Source organism: Acanthisitta chloris, unplaced genomic scaffold, assembly GCF_000695815.1.
Source record: "Acanthisitta chloris isolate BGI_N310 unplaced genomic scaffold, ASM69581v1 scaffold426, whole genome shotgun sequence".
NCBI classification, from domain to species: Eukaryota; Metazoa; Chordata; class Aves; order Passeriformes; family Acanthisittidae; genus Acanthisitta; species Acanthisitta chloris.
The window spans coordinates 8,878-20,216 of NW_008677363.1; the positions used below are offsets into that span (position 1 = coordinate 8,878).

At 49.7% G+C, this 11,339-nt stretch overlaps 2 protein-coding genes across 2 annotated transcripts in view; one reads left to right on the forward strand and one right to left on the reverse strand.

The window, feature by feature from the left end:
- The window catches only part of POLH (polymerase (DNA directed), eta), a gene marked incomplete at its 5' end in the record, with an annotated part of 9,438 nt that extends 8,490 nt beyond the window's left edge, over positions 1-948 (forward strand). The window contains one exon of the mRNA XM_009076454.1: positions 902-948. Within this exon, the coding sequence (XP_009074702.1) occupies positions 902-948 (47 nt within the window). The remainder of the gene's footprint in view (positions 1-901) is intronic.
- A 2,623-nt stretch (positions 949-3,571) lies between these two features.
- GTPBP2 (GTP binding protein 2) lies at positions 3,572-10,491 on the reverse strand. The gene is made up of 12 exons (XM_009076453.1): positions 10,468-10,491; positions 9,651-9,835; positions 9,272-9,380; positions 8,628-8,825; positions 8,175-8,349; positions 7,327-7,546; positions 6,777-6,912; positions 6,312-6,370; positions 5,401-5,572; positions 4,958-5,122; positions 4,325-4,532; positions 3,572-4,228 (listed from the first exon to the last, which is right to left on the reverse strand). Exons 2-11 carry the CDS (start codon positions 9,782-9,784, stop codon positions 4,335-4,337), a joined length of 1,566 nt encoding a protein of 521 aa, XP_009074701.1. The 5' UTR covers positions 9,785-9,835; positions 10,468-10,491; the 3' UTR covers positions 3,572-4,228; positions 4,325-4,334.
- Positions 10,492-11,339: the final 848 nt, after the last annotated feature.

Here is an 11,339-nt window from a genome sequence, read left to right on the forward strand (position 1 = left end):
GTGCAACAAGAACTTTAGATTTTTTCTTTAAGCGCTTACCTCCTTAACTCCCAGCCACACTGGGAGTTTTTAAAGCATCAGTGTTTTTAAGGAATCAGTGTTTTTAAATACAGTTACAAGTTTTTGTACTGCCTGACACGTTTTAATGCAGAAAAGTCTAATAAATTATCTCCAAGTCTAAGAGGAACTGGACCTAGTGGACTGTGTATGATTTTAGATGTACCCAGCTTAACTGGTGGCAGCCAGCTTGCCTCTGCCTGCTTGGTGCTACTAGAAGCTGCATCATACTCTCACCTACACCTCTTGCCACAGGTATTTCCATAGTATCACTGTTCAGTAATTCTGTTCCCTTGCCATAGTTATTTCCATACAATCACTGCTCAGTAATTCTGTTCCTCGTGTAAAAGCATACACTGTAAGCACAGTGGCTTATCCCAGGGATTCTCCAGCCAAGCCTAAGCTTGAACTTCTGTCCAATCACTCAGTATGAAACCTACACCATATAGTGGTTCACTGACTGCAGTTGCAGGCCTTGCCCTTACTGTATAACTTATATATGGTAGCTTAGTCCTGTGGTTCCTTCTCCCATCTCCACCTGGAAGACACTGATTTGTATTCCCTCTCCCCCACAGGATTTTGTTTAGAGATGGTTTGGCAATTGCTACACAGAGGGAATCAACTGTATGATGCTTATTATCAGCTCAGGAACACACAAGAAAGACTGTTCCTGTTAAATAAGATTTGAGGAAGGAGGAGCTGCATAGACATACTTTTTGGTGGGCTTTTTGAAATCCTAACAATTGCTATTGACATATGAACAGTTTACTGCTAGAGTCTTCATGGGAGGGACAGAAAACGTGCTAGAGTCACACAGTCCTCTGAAAGCTTTTCTCCATTGCAGGAAGAGTGTACAACCACATTTTACTTCCTTCCCAGACTTTTGAGTGATCCTAGATAGAACCTGACTATGCTCTGCCAAATGATCTGTTCAGCTCTCTGGGTAACGGTTCACACCAGAGTGGCTGCTCCAGCACTCCACAAGTTACAACAGCCAACAGACCAGAATATCGTGGAGAGGACAAGCAGCCACTGCAAAGAGGGCAAGATGCTGCAGGGCAAGAGATGTGCTTGCCCTCTGCGGTCTGGCAGGGCTCAGCTTGTGCTTTGCCGAGAGCCTGCCAATAATTTGAACTTGGCTCTTAAGGCAGGGGGAGGGAACATGCTACGTCAATGCAGCAGTGGGTGGGGTTAGGAAAGACAAATTGCAGGGAGTTTCATCAGCTGCAGGCTGCCCTTCCTTGGAGGAGAGCGAGAGAGAGCCTTTCAGGTAGCAAATAATGATGCAAACTGTAGCCCTATTTGCACGTGCAGTTTTCTGAACTGTACCATCCTACCTGCAGCTGTTGAGCTGCTCTCCTTCCAGGAGACAGCCTGTGCTGGAGAGCAGCTACGTTACTGTTAGTGGTGTCTAATACTTGACACACCGAGATTTCAAGAAGCATAAGAAGGTTGTTCTGGTGCGTGAAGCTCTGCTGGGAATCAGCAGAGGAAGGAATTATAGAGTCACTCCCATTAATGACAGTCCTAACATTGCAAAGTGACAAGTTTCCCTAAGTCCTCATACAAAGAGAAACAGCAACCAGTCTGGCAGGGTTGCCTCATGCTCCTGTGACAGTGGCACGTCTCATTTCCTACGTGTCTGGCAGGACCGGACTCTGCAGATGCCACTACCTGACATAAAAACAAGTTTAGAAGAGGCAAATCCCTTCAGTGACACAAGTCACCTCCACAGGGAAGGAAGCCTTTCTGCCTCTGCTTGTCCCAAGGGGAAGAACCTGATCTCATGGAGAGGAGGAAGTTGCAAAGCCCTTGAGATTTGCAAACCCCCTTAAGGTCGAAGCTATTTTATAAACAAACCAGGGGTTAGATGCGTGCCCTAGAAAACAGCTCTTTAATTAGGCTCTGGGGGAATTTGTGACTGCGAGGAAGCTCTCACCACAGCCTGTTCCACCCACAACAGCCCAAAGTGCTGTGCTCAGGGTGACGTGGCTGCCTGTCACCTCGGGCTGCACACCCCGGCTTACTCAGATAAGCCGGGAGCGCACGGTTGTAAACAGCAGCTCGCGTGCATTCTTTCCACACCACGGGATGGTATTTATAGGGCTGAGTGCAGGAAGCTTAGGAACGGCTGAAGGGTAGCCATCTCCAACTGTGACCCAGCTCCAACAGCAGCAGGGTAGGCAAGCAAGCTCAATAAAACATCTTTATTCTGTACATTTATATATAGATGCTTGGGGAACAGGGACAGCCCCCAGCATTAGAAAAATTCGAGACAACAAAACAGCAATTATGAAGAGCATGGCACCAAGAACAGTCATGCCACAGATGGCAGGGATGAGGTGAGACCAGCCATTGGCTGCTTCAGAAAAAGTCACAGCACCCCATGCCCGCTTTGGGGCAGAAAACACCAGGGCTGCTGCAAAGAGCTAGAGTCCCCCCACCCCAGGCAGCTTTCTTCATGACCCACTAGCACCAAAGAGAAGAGACTGCTGGCAGCTGGGGCTTGTCCTTGTAGGCATCGGTGAAAAGACCATTACACCGGAACACCCAGACCACTGGCAGAATGAGAAAAAAAGGGATCCTGCTCAAGCAGTAACCCCAAGCCAGCAGCTCCTTTCTCACTGCTGGGCTGATGGAGATGCAGCAGAGTTTTCAGCTGGTTCAGTGCTCCCTCCAAGGGACAGGTCACCACCGAGCTGCCTTCCCTTCATTGATACCAGCATTTCACCAGCTCCCCCAAGCCTCAGCATGCTCTTTGCAGGCTGCAGCTGCCACCTCACCCCTGTGAGAGCACAGCCCAGTGCAGAGTGCTGTTCTCTGACACCCACAGATCCACACGGGTCGCACAGTTCGCAGGCACAGCCTGTGCCAGCAGCCCAGAAGCAGAACTTGCTCTCAGAATGGTAGAAAGGCCAGCTGGGTGTCCAAGTGCTATCACAGGCCCTTGTCCTTCTCTTCAGTCAGGGCTAGCAGGCCACCACACCATGCAACAGGGCTGGCTGAAGGCCTGTTGCTCACAGCAGACACATTTGGCCTTCAAGCCAACAAAAAACCCAAAAAGCCTATGTACAGCTTTACAGCCCCTGCTGCACCCTCCAGGCTACACAGGGGAGCTGCTTGACAGGGAGTGGGAGACAAATATGCTCCACTCTACACACAGAGTCCTTGCTGGCAACAGCAGCTCTCCTCTGACAAGAAACCCCAGTGGCAAGGGAAAGAAAGGAATTCTTCCTCCAGGAGGAACAGAAATAAATCACGCCACTGTCAAATCACATCTAAACAACAGAAGTCACCTGGTTTTGTGTAGGTAATGCACTCTGTCCTCCTCACACATTAAGGCAAGTGTGTGAGGAGCAAGCTGGGCTGGGAACAGCCACACCAGGGAGTCCACTGCAAACCACTGCTACCAATGTGCAGATGACACTGTCAGCTGAATATCCATGGAAACAACCTGAACACACCAGCACAGACCCGGGCCCTGCTCTGCTCCACAGAATGCCCTCCTGTCCAGCTGCTGCAAGGAACAGATGCAAGTACAAACTCTGTCTTCGTGGCATTGCGTCAGGAGGCTGTGCCACTGGAAGCAGCCACAGCTTCCTGGGAGTCAGAAAGTGGGATGCTGAAGAAATTCATACATGTGAGTGGGGAACAGGACATTTGTCCAACAGTAAGACACTCAGACTGGAGTAATGCAAAACCAACACACAAATGGACACACAGCAGATTAAAGCCAACCAAGATTCAAACAGTTAAAAAGTGTCCTGGATGCATTCTGACAGGTTCAACCAAGCCCCTGCTGTGGGTAGCCAGGGCCTATTCCATCCCCTGCCTAGAAGGATGTGCTGCAGGATGACTTGAGAGAGGTCTGTTACCAACCCAGTGCTCAGAGAGCAGAAATGAGGCCAGATCTTGTGTCCGAGATGGAAAAACATCCCTTCACTGCTCATCTTCAAGAGCTCTGCTCCTCCCAACCAGTAATTTTCAAACAGTAAACAAAGCCAGAACTTGCCTGCCCAGGTCTGCAGGTGACTGATCTATTCTGAAGGAGGGCAGGGTAATGAAAGCTGCAGGCGATGTGGAGAACATGCTGAACTTGCCCCACATACAGCACTGAATGTGAGAAACTCTCTCAGGCTCCATCTCACAGTGCAGAGAAGGGACATCCACCCTAGAATGGGACAGCAGCAGCTCCAGGCATCACTCAGAAAGCCACAGGAGCTTCCATCCTTATCCCCAGGTGCTGGTGAATGGAGGTTTCTCTGACCTACTGGTAGTCAGAAGCTCAGCTGTCCAGGCCCCAGGGATTCCTCCAGGCCGTTTTCTTTGGTGATGATGGCTTGGAGGTCAGTGACATGCCCAATACCTTTGGTGACTCCTTCACGGAAAAGCAGTTTGGCTCCGATCTTCAAGTATTCAGGATGCTTGATGAACCTGAAACAGACAACTGCCTTCTCTCCTGTTCGTAGCTTGTCCTGAAAAGAAAAATGGGAGAGCTTAGACCCATCCACCAAACCAATGCATTCAGCACAGGTCCATGTGGATGGTAACAAGATGAAGCAAATGAGCAGGTTGTCTCCCTTAGACTGCATGGTTTAAGCCCCTCCCATTATTGTATGCATAAAGAGAGACAAGAGGAGCTCTGGAGAATGGGATGTTCAAGTCTCTTCACAGTCTTGCTGTAGTCCATCATGCTGCTTGTTTTGTGAGGAGGGAATTCTTTAACACGTTGGGAGAAAAACCAACCAAATGGGCAGCATAAAGGGATGGAGTGTGCTCCTAGGAAGGGACACAGCTACTCAAAATACCAGTAGCCCCTAGCTTTACTAGAGGGCATGGTGGAATCCCAACAAACCCCACAGGGAGGGCCATCTTCCTCCCCTTTCTTCCCATGGCCTACCTTTCCATGGATCTTCTCTACGATAGCTGTCTGTCGCACATTCCCCACGTGCACCGTCACCTGAAACCCCTTCCGGAAAGTTGTGGCATGGAACAACAGCACAATCTCGGCTTCAAACACTGAGCAGATGGTGGGGTTCATTTCTGGGCTCACCATGACCATGCCCTGCAGAACAACCCAAGGCTCAGACCACTTAGGACCAGTCCCCTTGCTTCTGAAGAACCCCAAAAACCACACACGCTTGTCCACTCTGTGACTTGGGCTTGTATCCCATTCTCAGCCTCGTACGCATCCTACTCGGTAGCCTGGCTGTTTCCTCCCCTTCCAGTAAGCTTCCTGAAAACATCTCTACTTCATTCCCACCCTACCACTGGGGGATTTCCAGGGAAGCCTCCGGTCCTGCTCACTGTACTAGCGAACAACTTGGCACTGGTGGGACTCACCTTGCGCAGCAGGGAGCGATCGAAGGGTCCGAGGGCCAGGGTGGCTGCCTGCCCTGCCCGCAGCACGCGGCAGGCAGAGCGGTTGCGTTGGATACTGCACACTTTCAGCCGGAGGAACTTCCCATCATCAGTGGGACCAACCACCAAGTTCTCCCCTTCTCGGCAGATCCCACTATCCAGGGCAGAAGAACAGGCCACAGTCCATCAGGAGACATGAAAGAAATATCACTCTCCAAGATCAATGTGTACAAATTCCCCAGGGCCAAGGAGGTGATTGTCTTTGGACTCTTACCCAGGACCAACTAACATGGATGCAAACCTCACAACAACAGGGATTTCCTACAGGAGTGAAAGCTACACTATCACTCCTAAGAATCCCAAGTACAGACAGGGGCCATTCTGTCCCCAGAGCTCTGCCATACTGTGTTGTTTCTGGCGGAGAGACTTCGGTTGATGCCTGTTCTGTGCGGATGTGCTGGCAGCCAAACTGCTCTGATTACTCCCCAACACAGAGGGACAGCTGCCTTTGCATGAGGAATTCCAGCTGCCCTGCTGGAATTGGAGGATCTGCCCTCTAAATTTCCTTCCCCTGCTTGAGGAAGGAGGAAAGCAATGCCTTGGAATCATGGCTAACCTCTGCCAACTCTGGATCCCAGCACTCCTTCTGTCAGCATGCTACAGGGCACACTCCTAATCCAGCAACTTCAGAGCAGCCTCTCTGCCACCGCATGACCACTGGTCGGCTCATGGCACCTCCCAACACCCTGCAGGGCTCTACCCTCACCTGGCTGAGTTGTCTGGCAGAGTCAGGACTGAGTGTCACACAAATTCCACATCTGCAGTGGGTGACTCTAACCTTATGAGAACTCCAGCAACCATTCATATCCACACGTCTGCCTGGCATCACTTACCTTGACAGAGTTCCTCCCACAACAGTCCCCACCTCTGGCACAGTATAAATTTCATCGACCTGGAGCAAGGCAACAAGAATAAGCTGCTCAGACAGACAGCTGTGAAACAGCACTCCAGAATGAGGACAAGGTGTTCACCCCCTCATGTGGAAGGTGAGATCTCTGCTGGTCATCAGACACCATCTTGTAGCTTTTCCATCTCCCACTACCTTCCCATTAGAGGAACCTCTGCCTTTTAAGTGGCAACTATAGAAACTATCTTATTCCTGAGATGGACATTCCTTGGTTAGGACACAGCCCATCCTATCAGGCTTTTCTCAAGGACCAAGTCCTTTCTTTGATGTCTCCCAATACTCCAGGAGTTCACCATGTCTCTACCCATAGTGCCCAAATTCCCCAGACATTTCTCCCATGGCACAGCAAACAGTGCAGAACCAGAACTGGAAATGAACTACTCTTACACACCTGAAATTCGGTAAGTTGCTGCATTAGTTCTTCCTGCTCTTTACTGTTGGTCAGTGGAGGGAGGATGTTGAGGAAGACTTTTAAGAGATCCAGGTTCTCCCCAGAAACACTGGACAGTGTGAAGATTGGAGTGATGCTGTCAGACACAAATGGACAGAAATAAGCAAAAGGTGTCTGGGATTCTAATTCTATTGAGACCATCAGGAGGACAGAGACTACACCAGTAAGTGACCAGAGCAGAAGGGCTAGGTACAACTGTGCAGTAACCCCTGCCTCCATGCTTGGTTGAGGCACCAAACCCCTGCCAACCCACACTTCTGTCATGGAGAAGTAACTCCAGAGCAGCCTTGAGCACCTTCTGCTCCCAGAGCCCAGAAAAAGGTCTGGGAGGAGAAAATGCCTTACTGGAGAATGCAAAGGTAGAAAACTTGATAAGGAACTGAGATGTTCAAGATGTGGTCACCTCCCCTGTGGTCGCCCTTCCCCAGCTCCACGGGGCAGCCCAGTCTGAATTGTCTGCTCCCAGCAGAAGAAAGGAATGGCCCCTTACTTGGGAGATTGTGCAAACTGTTGGGCTGCTGTAACAGCATCGTCATCTGAGTTTACAAGCAGGGGGAGCTTGTTGCAGCCTGGCTGCTTCAGGATTCGCTCCAGCTGCTTCACTGTCCGTTCCACGGTGGCTTTCGAACACAAGTCGACTTTGCTGATGACAATGAAGAAGGGAACCTTGAGGGCCATAGCCAAGCCCAAGTGCTCTCGCGTTGTGCCTGCTGCAGGAGAGAATTGAGAGTGCAGGTGCAGTAGCAGTCATCACTGTTGCTTGTTTATGCGACGGCTATGTCTCTGGGCTATCCCACAGGCCCACTCTAGACATTTCACTGTAACTGCTTAGTTCATCAGGCAGTGAAAACACAAAAAGCCTCTTTTAAACAAAACCAAACATCAGTCCAGAAATATAAAAACCACCAAGAATTTTTGTGACTGCTTCAGAAAGATGCAGTAGTTTTTATTCTCGGGCTAGAATTTGCCAGAAAATAGCCACAAAAATGCCAAAGAAAGATGTGGGAGAACTCCGGCTGCATTTTTACAAGGCTTCAGGAGTCAGCAACCCTAAGGATATGTCAAACTCATTTTCGTTTCTGACAAACACAGCCCCAAATTCCAAACAAAGCCTTTCTGCCTAGGATACAGTTTAATGCAGTCTACAGCTGTTAAGAGGATCCCAGCTCTACTCCCCTCACAGGCACTCACAGGCACTGGCTTAAATCTTGGAAGTAGAGGCTTCCAGACTAATAATTTCTTCTGACAACTGTTCCCAGGAAACAAAGACCCAGTTTCCCCATTCTCCATTTCCCTTCACACACTGCTGTCAATCCAAGCAGGCAGGACAACACTCACCAATGCCAGTGTTGGCGCTAACCACCAGCATGGCAAAGTCTGGGCAGTAGCTGGTGAGGCCAAAGATGGTTGTTTTCAGATACTTGTGGTGGCCAGCCAGGTCAATGAAAGTGATCATTTTGGAAGAACTCTCGCAGATCTCTTCTGCTGTCCGGGAGTCACTGTAATTTACCACCTAGGGAACATAAGGACTTGGTGAGAGAAAGAGCCTCAGCAGATAAGTAAAACAAACTCAGCTCTTATCTATCCGCTTTTATCTCAGAATTAGTAAGGAGAGATCATTCACCATTGGTGCAAGAAACAATGTCTGTTGCAAATGGACAAATAGCACTCAGGCTCAGCTAAACGGACACAGAGCTGTGGCACCTCTCTTCCCTCATGTCCCACTCACAGCTGTAACAGGAGGGTAGTCCTGTTCTCCAGCTTTCTGAGTTTGGCAGCCCCCACCCTCACCTCTCCTTTGCTGTTGAAGCCAAGGATCTCAAAGCTGATGCTTGACGTTCTTCCTGACTGGATTTCATGGAGATGCCGGAAGAGGTTGAGGCGTGCTCTGCCCCGCCCGTTGTCCAGCTCTCCTTGCGTTAGGACACCCAACAGTGTTGACTTCCCTGAGTCCACATTCCCCAGCACAGCTACTCGAAGGTCTAAGAACTACAGGAAAAAGAAAAGAGAAATCATGAAACTTAATCACTGCTGTGCTGAGTGTGCATAAACATTACATGGCAGTGGAGGTGCACCTCACAGAGCTTCTCTCCACGAGGGACACTCTGCAGTGTGATCTTGCTCAGATTCTGCTCTTACTCCCAACAAACCACTCTCTAGAGTTGTGATGTGACACATCAGGCTTTGATAGTGAAATAATTTTACACCTCAGATCCAGGCAGGCAATCTTCTCCACTGGTATCTGCTTCAACCACAATCTTGGAGATAAGAAGCATTATCATCAAGCCTCTGCTGGCAGCTCTTTAAAGCACCTGCTATGGACCAATCTATGACAACGTGCCTCTAGGGTCTGGGCTCCCATCCCAAAAGGAAGCTGCTTGTATGAAGCCTCTAAGTCTCCAGCAGGAGAGGAGAGCCAAGTCACAGGTCCCTACCTGCTGGTTGTCAGGCACCTTTCGGACAAGCACCTCCGTTATCTTCCTTGGAACGTCGCTGTCGTAATCGACCTCTCTCTCCCGCAGCACCGTAATGTCAGCCCCAACCCTGCCACAAAGATGAAAGGAAGGAGTGAGACTCAACAGCTCTTGAACCTCTACGTTAACAGCTGATGTGAATGGGATGAAAGCTGGGGATAGCAGGGAAGGAGCCTCAGTTTTCCAGACAAAAGCTCTATCACTTCCTTCATGTTTTCAGGGCCTCATGATTGAAAAAATTTCAGGGGCTTTGTAGAATGGAGCCACTGGCTGCTCAGGGGACTCCTGGGGCCGAGGCTGTTCACGCCTGTGGGCCCTGCAAAGGAAAGGGAACACATACTTCTCTGCCATACGGCGCAGTGTCTTGAGCGAGGCACGCATCTCCTCCTCTGACAGCCCCACCAGCAGCCCGTTGTCCTCCACGCCGATCTGATAGACGGCCTCACCTCGGCCCTCCTGCAGGCGCCACTTCATCTGCGTCACCAGGTGCTCAAAGCGATATTGCGAGGGGTTCACCAGCTTCAGCTGTTCAACAGAGGGGCAGTTTTAGTCACAGCCTGGATGCAGAGGGAATCCCATTGCCCAAGCCTGCAACTCCCAGTAACTGTGAAGCAATGCTCCCAACTGACCCACCTCTAGAACGCACAGCCTACGGTGTCTATACAGAAGCCATGGGACAGGTGAGAAAAGGGTTTCATAAAGGTGCATACATATGGTAAAAGAACTTTCCTGCACTGTGACAAAGGAATTGGCAACCTGCCTGCTGTGGGGGTAAAGACAGCACTCTGGGACCCATCTGTGATACAAGAGCCAAGTAAGTGCAAATGTCAGAGCAGCCACAGGAAAGTGCCAAATCATTATCAGGGACACCCGTGGCCCTCTCTCAAAAAAATGTAAATTTCAGGAAAAACACAGTGGGCCTCATCTCCTAAAACAGATTCCTAAAAATGAGTACTGAGATCAAATTCTTCCAGCTCCGCATACTGTGTATTGCCAGGCAGAGAGACACAGAAGATGACTGATAGTTCCTTAGTACAGTGTCCACTGTTTTGTCCCTTCCTTGGTTGTGTTACCCACAGGCTGGGTTTGGTGAAGTTACTCACTGAAAAATAACCCTCTGGGAGGAAGACCTCCTTCTGCAACCCCAAAAGGCTCACCTTGTACTCGATGTTTCCATCTTCTGCCTGTCAAAGAATGAAACAAGAGAGAAGGGTTAGATGCTGTGCTTGTGAGGGCTTCTATGGGCATCAGCTGCCCAGATACTCTGCAGCTGGTGCTGAGGATTTCAGAGAGAGGGCAGGAATAGACTGTGTTAGGTCCCAGCCTCTTCTGCCATTCATTCCTGCACTCAACTGGAACTTCCTTTGGGTTTGTTTCTGCTGTTTTCATCCCACATAGAAACCAGAGGACAAAACTGGAGTGGGACATGGGGGTAACACTGCCCGGGGTTTGTTTTTTTTACTGACAGTAAAGAATAGGGCCAGCCTAACAGTCACACAGAGAGAGAGTTCCAGTTTCAAAAAGGCACAGACCAGCATATGATTTAAAGTCTCCCCCTCACCCATCCATGACCTGCAAAACGCCACCCACAGCATCCCACTCCCACCCTATCCAGCAGCTTCCATCCATCCAATGTGCACAGAAACAGGGGACTGGAAACAAGTCACTGCCTCCTCTCCTGCACACTGATACATGCCCTCACTCAATTAGTTTTTCCTTGACTCCTTTCCATATCCTTGTTTGCCTTCTCTCTGCAAGAGAGGACTATAGACACAAGGAACCAAGGAACTGACTTCTTTGCAGTACAGCAAGCTAGTCACTGGGCCTGGCAGATCTGGAGAACCACACCTGATCAGGACTGTCTGTACACAATGTACACAGTACAACTTTCCCAGGAAGGACTTAAGCCAGACAGGGCTGTCACAGCAAGGCCTGAGTACTGTTCAAGTTCACTCCAACCACAACAGGCTCCAACTTTCCAAAGGGAATGTACAGCAAATATTGAAGTAATTTTCCCATGGATTTGGTA

What these genes read in the sequence shown, in the direction of transcription:
- GTPBP2 (XM_009076453.1), bottom strand. Translation starts at nt 9,784, where the DNA reads ATGAAGTGGCGCCTGCAGGAGGGCCGAGGTGAGGCCGTCTATCAGATC. An exon ending in GTGGGAGGAACTCTGTCAAG is followed by an intron (nt 5,573 to 6,311) that starts GTAAGTGATGCC and finishes TGCCCTGGATAG; the next exon opens with TGGGATCTGCCGAGAAGGGG. An exon ending in ATCGCTCCCTGCTGCGCAAG is followed by an intron (nt 5,123 to 5,400) that starts GTGAGTCCCACC and finishes GTTGTTCTGCAG; the next exon opens with GGCATGGTCATGGTGAGCCC.